At 47.4% G+C, this 20649-nt stretch overlaps 1 protein-coding gene across 4 annotated transcripts; it reads right to left on the bottom strand.

The window, feature by feature from the left end:
• Positions 1-26: 26 nt before the first annotated feature.
• LOC118881337 (uncharaterized LOC112694756 homolog) lies at positions 27-6786 on the bottom strand. Of its 4 annotated transcripts, none has more exons than XM_036826145.1 (6): positions 6551-6786; positions 6271-6306; positions 5307-5450; positions 4869-5053; positions 481-842; positions 27-159 (listed from the first exon to the last, which is right to left on the bottom strand). In XM_036826145.1, exons 2-5 carry the CDS (start codon positions 6274-6276, stop codon positions 662-664), a joined length of 516 nt encoding a protein of 171 aa, XP_036682040.1. In that variant the 5' UTR covers positions 6277-6306; positions 6551-6786; the 3' UTR covers positions 27-159; positions 481-661. The 4 variants fall into 4 exon arrangements, with proteins under 4 accessions (XP_036682040.1, XP_036682039.1, XP_036682038.1 ...); XM_036826144.1 differs by having other exon boundaries at positions 451-842; XM_036826143.1 differs by having other exon boundaries at positions 431-842.
• Between the last annotated feature and the right edge of the window lie 13863 nt (positions 6787-20649).

Below are 20649 nucleotides of genomic sequence, written 5' to 3' on the forward strand. Positions count from 1 at the left end.
GCCTAAAGTGAAGGATGGGAAGGAAGCTGTGGGCCTGCCTCTTTGGGGGTGGGGGGAGGGTCCCCTGCCCACTCACCAGTACTTCAGAGGAAATTTCTTCCTTGGAAATCCAGACTGAGGCCCTCAAAAGGTTGTCAAGAGAAATCTTTGGACAGGGATCTGTGGGGAGGGAAGGAGGGTAGGGGACTCAGATCCACGGCCTTCCCTGCCTCCTCCTCTGCTCCCCTGACTCCGGGCCTCTCTCTGGCTGCTGTGATTCTCTGGAGCCTGTTTCTTTAGAGGGAGAGCACATGCGGGCACTACACTCACACCTCAGAATAACCAAGAGTCCATGGACAGGGTGTGCCTGGGGTACCCCTACACCCTGATACTCAAGGCCCAAGTTTGTCCCATAATGCTCACTGTGGTGAGCAGTGTCCCCCACCCTCACCTTCAAATACGATCATTTACTTGGGGAGGGGGAGAGGCGGGCAGGGGCACCTGCCAGAGCACCAGCCACTCTCTCTTCTGGCCCTCCAAAGGGGCTGCCATCCAGCTGGCGGAGGGCTCCTTGAGTCCCACTCTGCAGGGAGCCAGGCTCTCCACTGCTGGTTCCCAGGCTGGTGAGCTGGGTAGGCCATTTGTGGTTCCAATAGCCTGGAGAAAGGTGTCCTGAGGCCCCTCAGGGAACAGGGCATGTGGGCCCTGGGAGCTGGCCGCTCCCCAAAGGGCAGGGACCCTGGGTCTTGTCATCGGAGCTTGATCTCAAAGCAGAGACAGTTGAGGCTCTGGCAGTCAGGAAGCTGGCACGCACAGGCACAGTCACAGAGCGGGCAGCAGCGAGGGCAGTGAGGGGCCCAATCCTGAGGGAGAGGAGAACGGGGTGAGGGAGTTGAGCAGGAGGAAGGGGGACCAGAGCCTGAAGCTGTCTCCTTCTCAGGGGAGAAGGGAACAGAGTGGCCTGGAAAGTCCCATTTGCCCAGTGGATCAGAGGGTACCAGCCACCATTCTTGGGAACAAGTCAATTCTTTGTGCTGTTGAGAAATCAGCAAGGAGGCAATGTTCCTAACAACTGGGTTCAGGAGCTGGAAGAAATCATTCGGTGGGGTGGGGGTGGGGGGGTCCTTTCTTTCTTCCCATCTTATGGATGAGGAGACTGAGGACCAGAGGTCAACTGGACCCACGCTTAGGTCACAATGTTCAGCTCAGAGATGGTTCTCCTATATCACGCAATTGAAAGTCGTTAGACTGGGAACACACACAGTCTATGATGAAAACCACTTGTTGGTTTTGTGGATTTCTTCCTTGGCCTGAGACCAAGCTGGATCTCATTCATCCTCTATTTCTGAGCACCTACTCTGTGCCAGGCACAGACTATGTTCATGAATGATTTTTAAAATCTAGTTTTCCTTAAAAATGGTAATTTGCAGATTTAATTTTTTAATGTTTAAAAGGAGTTCCATCTCTTTTATTTATCAGAACCTTGAGTAGAGGGCCTCTTTACAAAAGAGGAAACGGAGGTTCAGAGAGGGGAGTGATCGTGCAAAGGAATACAACGAAGGAATGGGGCTGGGATGGGTCTGGGCCTGCCTGCTTCCAGTCCTGAGATCCCCCTTGACCAACTGCTTCCCAGGGCCATGAATAGCAGCTTCTTTCAGGGTCTGCTAAGGCAGGGACAGTTCATCTCCTGTCTCCACTGAGCTACCAGGGGACTCAGGCTCAGCAGGTGTCTGAGATACAGATGAATGTTGAATGAATGAATCAATCAAAGCATATCATTTTTCCCTCTTTAGGCAAAGAAGAAAGTAGAGGGCTTCTCAGCTCCTAGGGGAGACAGAAGGTCTGCCTCTTGGGGAATAGGAACAGCAAGTCCTTAGAGACAGGAAGGGAGAACCGGTCCACTCCGACCCACTCCTCTTCTGCCCTGGGACACGGATGATCTGTCACCGCTGCAGGCAGGGACTGGAGTCAGGCCAAGTGGCTGGAATAGGACCCACCCAGGATGTGTGACAAGGTTGGCTCCTTGAGGCCTGAGGCAGAGTTAGTGACAGTCACAGTTGCACAGCTCAATCAGACACCGGGCCAAGCCAGGAATAGGGGAATGACCTTTAGAAGAGCTGAGGTTTCGGGGTGCGGTGTCCGATGACTGGTGAGATCAGATATCACCAGGGGCTCCGGTGAGGGGAGGGCATCTGTTCCTGCTAAAAGAATTGTCTCTCTAGAAAGAGGTGGAAGTATATCATGGTGGAGGGGAGAGAGCGAGGTGGCTTCCTTGTATTTGATGGGGGTGTGGTTTGAGGTGTCTCTGGGGAGTCCCAGTCTGGGCTGAAGTCAACTCTGCGGGTTTCTGGAGGACCGCACCGTCATTCTGTGCACAGAATTGGGGGCTGAGAGAGGTCCCACTGCTCTCGCTTCAGAGAAGAGGGTATTAAAAGCATTTCTTGGCTCTGCCCCCTGGAAGGGTTTGGCTCTAGTCGTTAATAACTAGCTAATGGATATCTCGACTCTCACAGGCAGCCTTGTGGCTTCTGGAAGGAATCTGCTTTTTAAGTACATTAAACAAGGGCTCCACATGACTGTTAACCCCCATGCTTCTCTAGGCCCGTAGTTTTTCACTCTGATTTCTTTCACTTTGAGGTTGTGAAGGCCAGCCATCGTTACTGTTTGGAGCTCAGGGTTTGAATCTAATTCAGGCCCAGGTGTGGCTAATTCATGATTTGCACCTCAGTTTCCTAATCTCTGAAATATATTTTAAATATAACACCTACTTCACAGGGTCACTGTGGGGAATCAGTGGAAGGCACGAAGCCCGGTGCCTGGTAGGGAGGGAGCTCTCAGCAAAAGGGAGCTCTTCTGTCACAGCGCTTTTCCCTTAGCAGTAGCTCTTAACCCTGGTGGTATGTGTCAGTCATGTAAGAACTTGTTAAAGATTTGCAAATTCCGATCCCATTCCAGATCTACTGGGCATGGGGCCTGGATGCCTGGCTTTCCATTTACGCCTCCTCCCAGCTTCTGATCACACAAGGGGCTGAGAACCAACCACTGCCCTGGATTGCATCATTTCTCACCCTCGATTCAGAATGTGAGGCAATTTCTCACATTGCCTACTTATTTCTCTCTGTCCTTCGTGGGAATGTAAGCCCCGTGGCCGTGTCTACCTTGTTTCCACTGCACCCCCAAGGCTCAGCACAGTGCCTCAACAGTGACTCCATAAATCTTCCGTAAGTGAATAAATAAATGAATGAATGAATTAGGTCCTCACGACATACCTGTGAAAGAAGTAACATAGGCAGGTTTCTCCCTGAGAGAAAGAGAAACCTGGGTTTGTGTCTCCACCCAGGCTTTAGGCCTCTGTAAGCCTCAGTTTCTACAGCTGTGAAGGAGCCAAGAGCTTTGGAATATTTGTCGTGGCTATTGTTACTGTAAGGAAACTGAAGAACACAGAGGCCTTACTGTGGTTTGTGGAAAGATAGCTCAAGGAGAGAATGACCATTCGTCATTCTAGAATCCTTCCTGGCTCCAGCAGAAGCCGGGTAGGATCAGGACCTGAGGTCTCCAGCTTGGGCGCCCTGCAGCCCTGGAGGGGGCAGTGGGAGGGGCCAGTCCCTCCTGACAGCGCACCTCACTCTCAAGGAGGAAGAGAGGCCTCTGACTCTTCCCTCCCCGCGGACACAAGGCGAAGGGAGTGGTGTCCCCAGGACAGGGGGCCAGAAATCATTGTGCAATTGAGCATTTCTTATAGGAGGTTTGAGGACCCAGGGTCTTCTCCTTTTTCCCCTTTGTCCCCCCTAGCCCCAGCCCTGGGCCCCGTCTCCGGGCTACCCCTGGGAAACCAGATGCAGATTATCTGAAAGAGGAGAACTCCTTGGCCCATAATTTATTTTGAAACTCAAAACATCTTGCAGGGATTTGCAACTGCAGTCTGCCCGAGTTATGAATTTGCTTGGTCTTTTCCCCTCACTTTTCCCTCCCCAGGGAAGGTCCCCACTTCAAGGGCAGAAGCTTTGCTGTCTACATGTCTGAGCCCAAAATAATCAGAGCCTAGGAAGGTGGTCAATTACACTTAACATCTTTAAAGCCACAAATGCAAAAATGGCCTGTCCTCTGTGAGCCAGGCTTCTCCCTGAGGGTTCTGTTTCAACACATGATGGAGCAATTTGCTGTGCAAGACTCTACTGTGGAATGCTGGAAAAGTGACTAAATTTCCCTGGGCCAATTTATTCCCCTGCAAAAGGAGGATAAAAACATGGATAGGTAGCCAAGGTGTGATGTCATGTTAAAAAGGGCAAATGGCAGATGTGAGGAAATAGTCTGTGTGGTATATGTGGTATGACTACATTTTTACCAATAGTAAAATACAACAGTGATAGTACTGTATGTGTATTAGTATATGAGGGACACACACCAATGTAGCAACCTTGGTTAGAGAGCTAGTTTATAAAGTGACTTGTACTTTCTATGTATTTCTACATGCACACTTTGTAATTTAAAAAAATACATATAGATAGGTTTTTTAAAATATCCAGCTCTCGGGGTTGTTAATAAAGTAGCACAGTATCTAGAACATCATATTTACTCTGCAAACAGAAGGAGCTCTGTGAGGGGCTGTCTTTTCTTTTAACTACCACTTTCAGAAGTAGAAATGTGCCCTACATGTTACACACATTACCTTTCTCCAACTGCTGCCCTATTTTCCTTTCTCCAAGTAGCTTTCATTACCAGAAAATATCTGATATGTTGCTTTTGGCTGTCTCCACCTGACCCAGTACCTGGAACTGTGCCTGGCCTAGAATAGGTACTCAGTAATAAATTTTGTTGAACCAAAAAATGAATGCACAGAGAGTACCGAGATCAGAACTCAGGGGCCAGGGGCCAGGAAGAGAACTCACAGATTCGGCGGGCTGGGGGCAGCAGGCATCCAGGTAGTGGGCTGGGGGCAGCAGGCATCCAGGTAGTGGGCTGGGCTGGGCAGAGGGAAGTCACAGGCTTCTGCACAGGTCCAGCAACAGTCTTGGGGCCTGGAGGCGCCTTGCTTCCTGCAGGGGGAGCTGCAGTCTGTGCAGCAGCCCTGGGCCTAAGAGAAGGCAGGGCTCAAGATCTGGGCCAGGCGGCAGGTAGGGAGGGACAGCCAAGACTCAGTTTTGGGGAGAGGGGCAGGAGAAGGTTCAGCTGAGGACGAGAAGAGGATCTCCTGGTCCCACGAAAGGGACAGATGCGGGGACTAAATGGCAAAGGTGTCTCAGGGTAAGGGCCTACGAATGAGGGGAAAAATTGACCAGGTTCCTCCTCCCCCAGGCCCACCCTTCAGCCCCCACCAGGCCCCTCACCAGCAGGCAGTGCCTCGTCAGCAGCACTAGGCCCAGCAGCAACAAATAGATGCCCACAGCGAGGACGACAATGGCAGGGATGGGGAGCAGCAGGGAGGGGCTGCTGACGGGAGCCGGGGTTGGATTCCACGGGCTAGAGGAGGCCTGGACAGCACAGGAGGAAGGGGTGATGAGGAGATGTGGAGGGGCTGCAGGGACACAGAAATACCAGGAGGGACACGGGCGGTGGCTGGGAAAAGGGGAGGAACAGCCACCAGGTGGTGGGGAGAGAGTCAATAGGACTACACTGTCTTGTCCCCAAACCTGCCTTTTCTCTTGTCATCCCCATTTCAGCACCATCGAGGACCTGTTGGTCATTCTAGACTTCTCCAAGATTTATTGCTTTTGCTTTCAGAATGCCTCTCCAAACAGATCTATTGTCTCTGCTTCCACTGCGTTACTTTACCATCCCTCAGCCCACAGTACTGGCCTCTAACTGTCTTGCAACCTGCAGTTGTGCCCCTTTCCACACCAGCTGTCCTGCATATCCTTCCCTCCCTTGCGGTCCATCAATGGCTCCCACCGACTCAGTCCAAACTTCTTATCTCAGCGACAAAGGCCTCAATCTGGCCCTGCCTACCTCTCCCTCTCCCCCATTACACTCCAGCCATACTGAAGTCCTAGCAGTTCCCCAAATGCCCTGGCCTCTCTCTCACGCCCAGGTCTCTGCCCATGCTGTTCCTTCTGCCTGGGATGCCTTTTCTTCTCTGTTGCTTGGCTAGCTCCTCATCTTGCCAGAGTGGGATGTGCCCTTCCATGGGAAGGCCGTCCCTGCAACTCTCTTTCTGTCTCACAGCTCTTGTCCTGAGCTGGAAGGGTCTATGTTGGGTAAAGAGTCCCCTCTCCAGTCCAGGCTCCAAGGCAGGCAAAGTCAGGGTGAGTGGAGGGCGCTGAGGGGGCCGCTCCAGAGAGGGGTAGGACTCACGTCCATTGGGCAGGACAGCGCCGGTCAGTCCAGGAGCTGCAGAGGAGAGAAAGTCCTGGGCCTCAGACACTGAGAGGGGCCATTGGGCTGGGATGCCCATTCTCCTCCTCCCATTTCCCGTCTGGGGAAACTGAGGCCCAACGACGGTCCCTGGTCCGGACAGCGAGGATGGGGGTTCGGGGATTCGGGGCAGCGCCTCGTTCGAAGGCCCCAGCCCGACCCTGGCCACACCCTACCGTTGTCCCCAAACGGGCTCCCTCCATCGACCTATCCCCATCACCTGCGCCCTCGGGGCCGCGGGCAGTTTACGGATTCCGCGCCTTGTTTGCTCCAATCGGCCGCAGCTGCTGCACCGCCCAGAAGCCTCCCGCTGCTTCTCGCCGTTGTCAAGGGGATCAGAGCGCCGCTACTACGGCGGCCGCCCAGACCCAAAACTCTTCTACGCTCCTCGCTTCCCTTTTCCCGTCTGTGGACGCCCGCTCTTGTTTTCAGTCCCTGTCCGCTAGGTTTTCCGGCAGTTACCGAGTAGAAATGGCGAGAGTTCCCGCCGCTACCCGCCTGGCTCGGATCCTCATCGTGTGCTGGGTCCTGCGGCGCTGCAGAAGCAAGACTGAACCCCCGGGCTACACCGCCAACTGGCTGTGTGACTTCGGCCAAGTCACTGCGCCTCACTGAGTCCATTTTCCCCTCTGTAAAACGGGAAAACGCCTGCCTCCCAGGGATATTGTAAAACTCAGAGCCACTTCTTAATTGTATAGAATTATCCTCAATAATTTTTCAACCTGACCCCCCACTCATTTTTATTGACAGTGCCCAAATTTAAGAGCCATCATCTGGTCTCTTCAACCTTCACATCATTATCAAAGTGATTTCCTCCCACCCACATCAGATCTTATGCCTTTTCTTTTCTTTTTTTAAAAATAAATTTATTTATTTTATTTATTTATTTTTGGCTGCATTGGGTCTTCGTTGCTGCGCGTGGGCTTCCTCTGGTTGCAGTGAGCGGGGGCTACTCTTCGTTGCGCTGCGCGGGCTTCTCATTGCGGTGGCTTCTCTTGTTGCGGAGCACGGGCTCTAGGCACGCAGGCTTCAGTAGTTGTGGCACCAAGGCTCAGTAGTTGTGGCTCGTGGGCTCTAGAGCGCAGGCTCAGTAGCTGTGGTGCACGGGCTTAGTTGCTCCGCGGCATGTGGGTTCTTCCCGGACCAGAGCTTGAACCCGTGTCCCCTGCATTGGCAGGCGGATTATTATTATTTTTTTGAGTTTTATTTTATTTATTTTTTTATACAGCAGGTTCTTATCAGTCATCAATTTTATACACATCAGTGTATACATGTCCCAATCGCCCAATTCAGCACACCACCATCCCCACCCCACCCCCACGGCTTTCCCCCCTTGGTGTCCATACGTTTGTTCTCTACATCTGTGTCTCAACTTCTGCCCTGCAAACCGGTTCATCTGTACCATTTTTCTAGGTTCAACATACATGCGTTAATATACGATATTTGTTTTTCTCTTTCTGACTTACTTCACTCTGTATGACAGTCTCTAGATCCATCCACGTCTCAACAAATGACTCAATTTCGTTCCTTTCTATGGCTGAGTAATATTCCATTGTATATATGTACCACATCTTTATCCATTCATCTGTCGATGGGCATTTAGGCTGCTTCCATGACCTGGCTATTGTAAATAGTGCTGCAATGAACATTGGGGTGCATGTGTCTTTTTGAATTATGGTTTTCTCTGGGTATATGCCCAGTAGTGGGATTGCTGGATCATATGGTAATTCTATTTTTAGTTTTTTAAGGAACCTCCATACTGTTCTCCATAGTGGCTGTATCAATTTACATTCCCACCAACAGTGCAAGAGGGTTCCCTCTTCTCCACACCCTCTCCAGCATTTGTTGTTTGTAGATTTTCTGATGATGCCCATTCTAACTGGTGTGAGGTGATACCTCATTGTAGTTTTGATTTGCATTCCTCTAATAATTAGTGATGTTGAGCAGCTTTTCATGTGCTTCTTGGCCATCTGTATGTCTTCTTTGGAGAAATGTCTATTTAGGTCTTCTGCCCATTTTTGGATTGGGTTGTTTGTTTCTTTACTATTGAGCTGCATGAGCTGTTTATATATTTTGGAGATTAATCCTTTGTCCATTGATTCGTTTGCAAATATTTTCTTCCATTCTGAGGGTTGTCTTTTCGTCTTGTTTATGGTTTCCTTTGCTATGCAAAAGCTTTTAAGTTTCATTAGGTCCCATTTGTTTATTTTTGTTTTTATTTCCATTACTCTAGGAGGTGGATCAAAAAAGATCTTGCTGAGATTTATGTCAAAGAGTGTTCTTCCTATGTTTTCCTCTAAGAATTTTATAGTGTCTGGTCTTACATTTAGGTCTCAAATCCATTTTGAGTTTATTTTTGTGTATGGTGTTAGGGAATGTTCTAATTTCATTCTTTTTTTTTTTTTTTAATTTATTTATTTTTGGCTGTGTTGGGTCTTCATTTATGTGCGAGAGCTTTCTCTAGTTGTGGCAAGCGGGGGCCACTCTTCATCGCGGTGCGCAGGCCTCTCACTATCGTGGCCTCTCTTGTTGCGGAGCACAGGCTCCAGACATGCAGGCTCAGTAATTGTGGCTCACGGGCCTAGTTGCTCCGCGGCACGTGGGATCTTCCCAGACCAGGGCTCGAACCCGTGTCCCCTGCATTAGCAGGCAGATTCTCAACCACTGCACCACCAGGGAAGCCCTAATTTCATTCTTTTACATGTAGCTGTCCAGTTTTCCCAGCACCACTTATTGAAGAGGCTGTCTTTTCTCCATTGTATATCCTTGCCTCCTTTGTCATAGATTAGTTGACCATAGGCGCGTGGGTTTATCTCTGGGCTTTCTATCTTGTTCCATTGATCTATGTTTCTGTTTTTGTGCCAGTACCATATTGTCTTGATTACTGTAGCTTTGTAGTATAGTCTGAAGTCAGGGAGTCTGATTCCTCCAGCTCCGTTTTTTTCCGTCAAGACTGCTTTGGCTATTTGGGGTCTTTTGTGTCTCCATACAAATTTTAAGATTTTTTTGTTCTAGTTCCGTAAAAAATGCCATTGGTAATTTGATAGGGATTGCATTGAATCTGTAGATTGCTTTGGGTAGTATAGTCATTTTCACAATATTAATTCTTCCAATCTAAGAACATGGTGTATCTCTCCATCTGTTGGTATCATCTTTAATTTCTTTCATCAGTGTCTTATAGTTTTCTGCATACAGTTCTTTTGTCTCCCTAGGTAGGTTTATTCCTAGGTATTTTATTCTTTTTTGTTGCAATGGTAAATGGGAGTGTTTCCTTTATTTCTCTTTCCAATCTTTTGTTGTTAGTGTATAGGAATGCAAGAGATTTCTGTGCATTAATTTTGTATCCTGCAACTTTACCAAATTCATTGATTAGCACTAGTAGTTTTCTGGTGGCATTTTTAGGATTCTCTATGTATAGTATCATGTCATCTGCAAACAGTGACAGTTTTACTTCTTCTTTTCCAATTTGTATTCCTTTTATTTCTTTTTCTTCTCTGATTGCCGTGGCTAGGACTTCCAAAACTATGTTGAATAATAGTGGTGAGAGTGGACATCCTTGTCTCGTTCCTGATCTTAGAGGAAATGCTTTCAGTTTTTCACCATTGAGAATGATGTTTGCTGTGGGTTTGTCGTATATGGCCTTTATTATGTTGAGGTAGCTTCCCTCTATGCCCACTTTCTGAAGAGTTTTTATCATAAATGGGTGTTGAATTTTGTCAAAAGCTTTTTCTGCATCTATTGAAATGATCATATGGTTTTTATTCTTCAATTTGTTAATATGGTGTATTACATTGATTGATTTGCGTATACTGAAGAATCCTCGCATCCCTGGGATAAATCCCACTTGATCATGGTGTATGATCCTTTTAATGTGTTGTTGGATTCTGTTTGCTAGTATTTTGTTGAGGATTTTTGCATCTATATTCATCAGTGATATTGGTCTGTAATTTTCTTTTTTTGTAGTATCTTTGTCTGGTTTTGGTATCAGGGTGATGGTGGCCTCATAGAATGAGTTTGGGAGTGTTCCTTCCTCTGCAATTTTTTGGAAGAGTTTGAGAAGGATGGGCAGGCGGATTCTTAACTACTGCGCCACCAGGGAAGCCCAGATCTCGTGCCCTTTCAATTTTTCACCCCCCGCAAAGGGCTCCCCGTTGACTCCAGGATAAAGCCCAAATGCTTTCGTTGACTGTCCACACCATCCACCCTAGGCCTATCTTTGGTTTATTCATTCACAATGTATCCCACAGCGTGTCAAGCATTGCTCTAGGCTCTGGGACTCTAGCAGAGACTAAGGCAGACAAATTTCCTGCCCTCGTGTTGCTTATATTCCACTGGGGGAAGAGGATCAGATAATATGTAAACAGATAAGATCCTTTTGTGCCCCATCAGCTCATTCAAGTTTCCACCATAGGATCTGTTCAAGGTTCCTGAACCAGTGCATAGGGTTTCACAGCTGCTGTTCCCTCTGCGTAGAACACCCTTCCCCTATCTCTCCCCACTGCCTCCACCCCAACTAACACCTTCCTCATCCTTTGAGCCACTGCTCAGTTTTGCCTCAGGGTGGTATTCCTGCCTGCCTTAGGCAGAGGTGACTGCTTTGGGCACCATATACATACAGCTGTTCTAGCACTTCTCACAAGGTAGTTAAATTCTCCATTTCACTGCCTGGCTCCCCAATTAGACCACAAGTGCCTGGGTCTAAATCGTCTCCATATCCCAAGCCCTAGCAGTTAGCCTGGCCTTGAGGGGGCCTCCACTGAGTACTTACTGATTCTATGAATGAATAGAATCCAACCAATGAAGTAATGTTATCCAGATGCCCTGGTTCCCTTGGCTCTTAAGGCACTCCGACCTCCCACTTTCATTCCTGACCTGTTTGGTTCTCCACACCCATGCTTGTACACACGATTGTGCACACGCACGCACACACACGCACACTCAAGTAAGCACACCTCCCCCACAGATGCCTCAGACTTCATCCATGACTTCTGCATTCTGGCATGTTCCCCTGAAAGCAACACTGTACACCTGCTTCTGTCCACATTCTCCACCCCGATGTACCTCGCCACAGCTGCTTCCCCAGGGATTTTCTGCACCATGAGGCAGACACAGAAACTGCCAAGGTCTGTGTCCCTGGTTCCCAAATCTCTCCTCTCCCCTTCAGCCACACTGAGAGGGTCCCAGCCACATTCTCTGCCACCCCAGCCCTCTCAGAGGGGGCTTCAAGCCCAGAAAACAGGAGTCTAGCTGTCCCCAGTGACATCTCTGTTGAGTCTAAGTCTGGGTCAGACTGCCTGCTTAGGGCTGTCCTGTTGTCTGCCCCTATCGTCGCAGAATCCTGCGACCCAAGATGACACCAGTTCCCACCTCAGCCCCAGGAAAGGCTTCGAGTGACACATGGCCCCTCCCTCTCTTCAGCTCCTGCCAACGGAGAGACATCAGCCTTGGCAAGACCTCTGGACACGTCCAGGGCCTGCAGTGGTCAGACTCACCACGGGCGGTGCTCTGCTCCTGCCACGGGTGCATACATTATGCAGGAGGGTGGGCAGGGCACCAGGTCTGCTCTCTGCAAGGCAAGCCAGTAGGAGGGGCGATGTATGCGCCCCACTTTGCCAGGGCCCCACTTCTACCCACATCACACCATTTGTTGGAGGCAGGGAGAAACTGACTTCACAATAGCTGAATAGCCATAAGATCTCCCTTTTTCTAAAGTTCAAAGCTGGCGATGTCAGATATTCTCACCTGTAGTTTTACACTGCCCCTGGGAAAGAGAGTAAAAGATGATGTCCTAATCGTCATGGGGTGGGTGGGAGGCCTGAGACGCAGAGAAAACCAAGAAGATGAAAGACACCTCTGCAGACCTGGGCTTGGATGTGGGAAGGCAACCTGGCAGTTCTGATTTTGATCTGATACTTTCAACCCCCTCCCATGGACGTCAGATAATATTGCCTCCCAGAGACAATGAGGGGTTCACCAGCCTCTTTATTATGAAAATGACAGGCCTAGGCTTAGATAATTACTTCTTATCCCCGGGGGGAATAAGAAGCTGAGCTGAGATGAGCATCAGTAGAAGCCTCTTCACCGACTTTATCTTTTTTTTTTTTTTTTAACATCTTTATTGGAGTATAATTGCTCTACAATGTTGTGTTAGTTTCTGCTTTATAACAAAGTGAATTAGCTATACATATACATATATCCCCATATCTCCTCCCTCTTGCGTCTGCCTCCCACCCTCCCTATCCCACCCCTCTAGTTGGTCACAAAGCACCGAGCTGATCTCCCTGTCCCATGCAGCTGCTTTCCACTAGCTATCTATTTTACATTTGGTAGTGTATATATGTCCATGCCACTCTCTCACTTAGTCCCAGCTTCCCCTTCCCCCTCCCTGTGTCCTCAAGTCCTTTCTCTACATCTGCATCTTTATTCCTGTCCTGCCCCTAGGTTCTTCAGAACCTTTTTTTTTTTTTTTTTTGGATTCCATATATACGTGTTAGCATACGGTATTTGTTTTTCTCTTTCTGACTTACTTCACTCTGTATGACAGACTCTAGGTCCATCCACCTCACTACAAATAACTCAGTTTTGTTTCTTTTTATGGCTGAGTAATATTCCGTTGTATATATGTGCCACATCTTCTTTATCCATTCATCTGTCGATGGACACTTAGGTTGCTTCCTTGTCCTGGCTATTGTAAATAGTGCTGCAATGAGCATTGTGGTACATGACTCTTTTTGAATTATGGTTTTCTCAGGGTACATGCCCAGTAGTGGGATTGCTGGGTCTTATGGTAGTTCTATTTTTAGTTTTTTAAGGAACCTCCATACTGCTCTCCATAGTGGCTGTATCAATTCACATTCCCACCAACAGTGCAAGAGGGTTCCCTTTTCTCCACACCCTCTCCAGCATTTATTGTTTGTAGATTTTTTGATGATGGCCATTCTGACCAGTGTGAGGTGATACCTCATTGTAGTTTTGATTTGCATTTCTCTAATGATTAGTGATGTTGAGCATCCTTTCATGTGTTTGTTGGCAATCTGTATATCTTCTTTGGAGAAATGTCTATTTAGGTCTTCTGCCCATTTTTGGATTGGGTTGTTTGTTTTTTTGATATTGAGCTGCATGAACTGTTTGTATATTTTGGAGATTAATCCTTTGTCAGTTGCTTCATTTGCAAATATTTTCTCCCATTCTGAGGGTTGTCTTTTCGTCTTATGGTTTCTTTTGCTGTGCAAAAGCTTTTAAGTTTCATTAGGTCCCATTTGTTTATTTTTGCTTTTATTTCCATTCCTCTAGGAGGTGGGTCAAAAAGGGCCTTGCTGTGATTTATGTCATAGAGTGTTCTGCCTATGTTTTCCTCTAAGAGTTTTATAGTGTCTGGCCTTACATTTAGGTCTTTAATCCATTTTGAATTTATTTTTGTGTATGGTGTTAGGGAGTGTTCTAATTTCATTCTTTTACATGTAGCTGTCCAGTTTTCCCAGCACCACTTATTGAAGAGGCTGTCTTTTCTCCACTGTATATTCTTGCCTCCTTTATCAAAGATAAGGTGACCATATGTGCATGGGTTTATCTCTGGGCTTTCTATCCTGTTCCATTGATCTATATTTCTGCTTTTTTGCCAGTACCATACTGTATTGATTACTGTAGCTTTGTAGTATAGTCTGAAGTCAGGGAGCCTGATTCCTCCAGCTCCGTTTTTCTTTCTCAAGATTTCTTTGGCTATTCGGGGTCTTTTGTGTTTCCATACAAATTGTGAAATTTTTTGTTCTAGTTCTGTGAAAAATGCCATTGGTAGTTTGATAAGGATTGCATTGAATCTGTAGATTGCTTTGGGTAGTATAGCCATTTTCACAATGTTGATTCTTCCAATCCAAGAACATGGTATATCTCTCCATCTGTTTGTATCATCTTTAATTTCTTTCATCAGTGCACAGACTTTATCTTATTTCATCCTAACAGTAGACCTCAGTGGCAGAAACCATCATTTTCACTTTACAGATAGAAATGAATTAGGACCTCATTGAAAAGGAATTTTAGAACCAGGCAAGATCTAGGTTTGAATTCTAGTTCTGCCACCGTGTGTCTGTGTGACCTTGGGCAAGTCGGCTGACCTCCCTGAACCTAAGTCTTCACCTGGAAAGTAGGGATTACATAAGAGACTGGCAGGGCTCATTGTGATGATTAGAGGAAATGTATGTAGAGCAGTTGGCACAGAACGGGGGTCATTAAAAAATAGAACAACATGGGATGTCCCTGGTGGTCCAGTGGCTGACTCCACACTCCCAATGCAGGAGGTCCGGGTTTGATCCCTGGTCAGGGAACTAGATCCCATATGCCACAACTAAGAGTTCGCATGCCGCAACTAAAGATCCTGCATGCTGCAGCTAAAGAGACCACATGCCACAATGAAGATCCCACGAGCTGCATCTAAGACCCAGTGCAGACAAATAAATAAATAAATATTTTTTAAAAATAAAATACAGGACAACAAGAACTATTAATGACTGTCACAATGAATATTTACAATGTGCCACATAGGAACTGTGTTCACATACATCTCATTCAGTCATCCCACAGTCCTATGTAGAGGTACTGCTTTTGTCCCTATTTTATAGATAAGAAGCCTGAGGCTCAGAGGAGCTAAATTACTCGCACAAATTCTTCTGGCTAATGAGTAACGGAACTAAGATTTAAGTCCAGGCAATGGGATTTTGTGTGTATTCAGCTGAAGCTCAGAGAGGTTCTGACACTTGATCAAGGTCACACAGACAACGTATGGGAGAAAAAGGGTCTGGACGCTTAGTTTTCTCACTCCAACTCACCTGTTGTGCCCCCTCGCCCTTTTCTATTGTAGAGATGACGGGTGCGACTGAACTTGCCTGGAACCTAACACTAAATAATAAATGATCTGGCGCACTGTCCAGGACACACCTCAGAGCACGGGGAGGGGGAATTGGACCCTTCCCTGGGTATCATGTGGGAAACAGGCCACTTCTGGCTGTTTATCGTTTACTTATTCACAGGCTTCGATGATATCACACCTGCACACCTCCGCAGGGCCGCGGCGGCACGGCACACAGGTAAAGAGGATGCGCAAGATAGCATTTGGACCTAACGGAGGCTGAAGGAGCAGGAAAGGTAAACTCCAGGCCCGGGGTGAATTGTGTGACAGGTCTGTGAGGTCCACTTGGGGGTGAGAGACCCACCTGGGAAGCCAGGCTGGAGCGGGAAAGCAGCGGCCGAAGTCGTGGGAGCTTGGACGGGCACTGGGGCAGCACCACCCCACGCTGCCCATCTCCACGCGGGCGCTGCCGGCTGCCTTCCAGAGGCGCGTGTAGCCAGGGGCTGCACCCACACGCCAGAACTGGCTGGCATCTCCCTTCCTCCGCGGGATGTTCAGACACTCCTAGAACGCCCAGACAAGGGACCACGGTGTGTGGAATGCATCCCATCTTGGGTTTATTTTAGGTGGTACAGCCATTAGCAAGAAAGCGCTGCGCGCGCACGCGCACGGACACACACACACACACACACACACACACACACACACACACACACCCCTGAAAGCCAGTCTCTTTCCAATTCCCTTTCAACGCTTCTGATTATTCCAGGACAAAGTCTCATTGCGCTGCCAGAAGCCCTTTGACACCTCTCTATCCATGCTTCTCTTGTCTTGTCTTTAACAAAGACAGAGAGGGCGGCCTCCAGCTCAGAATTCCGAGCACATGCTAATACCTAGTGAGAATGTAAGAACAAGTTTTTTTCATTTTATTTTTTGTTACCTTCTATTTACAACAAATGATACTGGTTTTCTATTTTCCGTACTGATAAAAAGTTCCCTTTTAACGTACATGGTTAAAAGCACGTACTCTGGAACTCATACTATTAGGTTCAAATCCCAGCTCTGCCACTTACTACCCGTATGACCTTGGGCAAGTCACACAACCTCTCTGTGCCTCGATTCCCTCAACCGGAAAGAGAAAGTAATAATAGCATCTCCCTCTTGGGTTATTGTGAGGATTACATTAATAAATGTATGTGAAAAGGGTAGATTGGTGCCTGACACCTAGTATATGCTGTAAAAATGTCTCCTATTATCAGCTCAAATAGGGGGGAAAAAAACCCTGAGGTTTAGAGAACACTTCTTTGGACCAATTCCGCCATTTTCCATGTGAGGGAACGAAACTTTGGAGAAGATAATTAAGCAGCTGAGCTAGGATCTGGTAGGTCTCTGGATTTCCAATCCATTTACCAGCCATTTCAATCTTCAGTAATTAATATAACCTCTCAGCCTCAGCTTATTCATTGCAGAATGGGACTAATACTATTTCATTGGATGTTGGGATGCTGTGTGTAAAGGTGGCTCAGAAAATGAGTTGGTATGATGTCTCCCGTGCATTCTCAACAGGGGTAATAGCACCCCCCAGGAGGGCAGAAATTGGTTCTTGGCGGGTGAAAAATATCTTTTAGATATACAAAGCACAGACATATAGTATATAAGTTCATGAGAAATGGTGATTAGGAAACAAAATGTCTAAGAAAGGCTTGGGGAGCAATAGTTAAAAAGAAGTTGAGGGACTTCCCTGGTGGCGTAGTGGTTAAGAATCCGCCTGCCAATGCAGGGGACACGGGTTCGAGCCCTGGTCCGGGAAGATCCCACATGCCGCGGAGCAACTAAGCCCGTGCGCCACAACTACTGAGCCTGCGCTCTAAAGCCCACGTGCCACAACTACTGAAGCCCGTCCGCCTAGAGCCCGTGCTCCGCAACAAGAGAAGCCACCGCAATGAGAAGCCCGTGCACCGCAAAGGAGAGTAGCACCCGCTCGCCGCAACTAGAGAAAGCCCGCGCGCAGCAACGAAGACCCAACGCAGCCAAATACAAATAAATAAAATAAATTTATTAAAAAAATAAACAAGTTGAGAAATACTGCTCTTAACCAAGATTTTTCCAACTTGGGTTTATACTCATAAGTGGATTATGAAATCGGCTTAATGGGTCATGATAAGCATTTGGGGAGGAAAAATGATAAAGGGGAACAACGATATAGTACGGTGTGCGCTGCACAAAATCAGGATCAGAAAGTATCGTGAGAAAGTTTCAGTTCAGTTTGGCATGTGCATGCCTGTGCTGAGTCATGAAATAAAAGTCTCTCTTGAGGCTCACTGTAAAAAAATGGTGCAAGCCATTTCTCTAAACCACAATTTTCTTTTTCTCCCCTCATTATTTATCTCTCAGACAAGCCCATGCAGCCTCAAACTATTTTACTCTGAACAGGAAGAACCTGATAAGGAAAGAAAGAAATGTAGAAGAGAGTGTCCAGATTCCAGTAAAACTAGGGCCTGACCTTTACCAGCTCATGGCCAAGGACTCTTCCCTTCCTCATTCTCTGTTCCAGGGTAAGCCACAGCTACAGAGGAAAATGACTGGCCCTCAGCACCAGAGGGACCTCCCCTCTTATTCCTCCCTCTTCCTCCCCTTTCCTCCCCTCCTCTCTGCTCCCAACGTGAAAGGCAGCAGTCATGTTGACCCGAGTCTGAGTCTTAGCTCTGCCATTTACTCTGCAATCCCAGGACAAGTCATTTAATTTCTCTGATCCTCAGTCTTCTCAGCTATAAAATGAGGAACTTATTCGTAAGATTGTAGTGGTGCTTAAATGAGAGAAGGTAGAGAAAGTATATTAGTATTTTAGTGCCTTGTATACTGCAGGTGCTCATGATAACAGCAGCTAACAGGGCCTGAACGCTGTGTGAAGAAGTTTATCCATGTTATCTCTATTTCATCCTCTAAATGAGCTTACAAAGGAGTAGGGAAGGTAACAGGGCAGACTCCAGTCAGGCTGCCTAGTTTCAAACCTCAGTTCAGTATCTTTTCACATGTTTAAGGACTGTCTATAGTTCTTTCTTTCTGACTGCATTGTCTGCGTTTTAAAAAGGTGCTTTCCTCATAACCCCACATAATGACTTCGGCTTACATCATATTGGCCACACCTCTAACTACCAGGGAGGCTGGGAAATATAGTTTTTTAAGTAGGCGCATTTCAGTCTCCAGCAAAATAAAGAAGGTGATAAGGACGATACTGGTTAGGCAACCAGAGTCCTCGTCTTCAACAGTCTTATCTCGCTCTTGATTTAACCTTGAATTTAATTTTCAAAGGCCTATCCAGAGGGGGGAAAATGGAGGAAACAAGTAAGAACAGTTAAAAGAGATAAGCTCTGAAAATGTGGCTGACGTGTCTAAATGGTAGTCAATAATGTTTCGTTTCTTTTTTTTTTCTGAACCATTCAGTTTCTTTAGGAAATGAGTTTACGAGTTTTCTATATCTGTTTAATATTAGAGAGACCAATACAGTCAGAAAATAGGTTTGAAAAAAATCCCACCTCATTAACTCCCTGACTGTGTAACCTTGGACAAGGTACCAAACGTCTCCGTGCCTCTGTTTTCTCATCTGTAAAATGGGCACAATAATAATCCCCATTAACAAAGTTGTTTTGAGGAAATGACTTGATATTTTTGAGCCCTCGTATCAGTGTCTGGCCCATAGTAAATGCTATATAGTTAGCATTTAATGAGTTGGCATTATTATTATCCCAATTTCACAGATGAAAGAATTGAGGCCCACAGAGACTGGCCAACCATCGCTCAGGGAATGGAAGAGCCTAAGATGGTTTAGCATTTAAAAAATTCCAGGGCAGGGGCTTCCCTGGTGGCACAGTGGTTGAGAATCTGCCTGCCAATGCAGGGGACACGGGTTCGAGCCCTGGTCTGGGAAGATCCCACATGCCGCGGAGCAACTGGGCCCGTGAGCCACAACTACTGAGCCTGCGCGTCTGGAGCCTGTGCTCCGCAACAAGAGAGGCCGCCGCAGTGAGAGGCCCGCGCACCGCGATGAAGAGTGGCCCCCCCTCTTGCCACAACTAGAGAAAGCCCTCGCACAGAAACAAAGACCCAACACAGCCAAAAATAAATTAATTAATTAAAAAAAAAAATTCCAGGGCATCCCCTAGCGGTCCAGTGGTTAAGACGCCGCACTTCCACACATTAGAAGAGTATGCCTTGAGGACGCGTACCTGTGTAAATGCCCATGATCCATATAAGGCCATTCCCAACCCCTCGGAAGGCTCCCTGGGGTCTCCTCTCCGTCAATACCTCCTCCAAGTTAAATGCCGTTCTGATTTTTCACAGAAGATATTTTGCCTGTTTTGAACGTCGTCCAAATGGAGCCATACAGTATGTTTCTTTTATTATCCGTGGAGTTTGAATTTGAAGTCCAGATGGTCCCACCCTAGGAACTGCCATCTTAACTATTATACTGTACTGCCTTTTAAAGCAATGACTGCTTAGGCTGCTCTCATTTTCCCCACCTCCTCATCCGGTCCCCTTTCAGCTCCACCCCTGAATCCTAGCTGTGCTTCAAGCCATCAATGAACGCTAATTAGTCAATTCTGTGTTAGAAGGTACCCCTCCCCCCCGCCCCGCCCCCCCGCCAGCAGGCCCCTCTGCCAGGAAGCATATGATAGGGCACATGTTGTCAAGAAGTGGGCCAATGGGAAGATGGCATATTCCAAACCGTCCACCATTCCACCAATAGGAAGGTGATGTTCCCGCCCCCTCCAACTGCCTCTGTAGAGCTGCCTCCGCCTCGTGCCCTTGCAGTTTGACGCCTTCCTTGTATCCTGAGAAGGTCCCCTCAAAGCTGCTTAAGGGGTGCAGGATGGCAGGCCCTGACTCCCTACATCTCTCCTGGGCCTTCTCCACACCTCCCCTCCCTGGAGTGGATGGGAGGGGAGGCTTTTCCAGACAAAAATAACATATATGTAAATATATACGTTTTCAGAGGTTTTCCCATGTTTTGTTTGTTTCTTTAATGGGATAATGCTTTGAGTTTTCTTTTTCTTTTTAAAGGAATATTATTTTAAAAATTTCAGTTATCTTTACAATTTGAACACCCCTCCTTCCTTTTTTTCTGAGTTCTGGGCGCTGATGAGAGCCACCAGCCTCCGTCTCTAGCCTCCACCTTGCCCCTCCGAGGTGAGGACCTAGGAGAGGGGAGAGGTGACACAAAGAGCTTGGGGTGGGGGGACAGAGGATGGGATGGGGTGAGTTAAGAAAGAGCAGGCACATACTTAAGAGTTGAAAGAGAAAGAAGGAATTTTAAGGTGTGAGATGGACTGGGAGGTGTAGACCAGCTTCAGGAATTACAGGGAAAATGAATAAAAGTGTAGGAAATGGATTGATAACCAAAAATTAGGATGTCCAGTTGCTCTGGATGAGGCATATTTAAAGTGCATTAAGGATCTCGAAGCGATTGGGGAAGAGCT

Source organism: Balaenoptera musculus, chromosome 15 (genome assembly GCF_009873245.2).
Source record: "Balaenoptera musculus isolate JJ_BM4_2016_0621 chromosome 15, mBalMus1.pri.v3, whole genome shotgun sequence".
Lineage (NCBI taxonomy): Eukaryota > Metazoa > Chordata > Mammalia > Artiodactyla > Balaenopteridae > Balaenoptera > Balaenoptera musculus.

Coding starts and splice junctions, on each gene's coding strand:
- LOC118881337 (XM_036826145.1), bottom strand. Junction 5,054..5,306: donor TGACGAGGCACTGCCTGCTG/GTGAGGGGCCTG, acceptor GCCTTCTCTTAG/GCCCAGGGCTGCTGCACAGA. Junction 843..4,868: donor GCCCCCAGCCCGCCGAATCT/GTGAGTTCTCTT, acceptor CCTCTCCCTCAG/GATTGGGCCCCTCACTGCCC.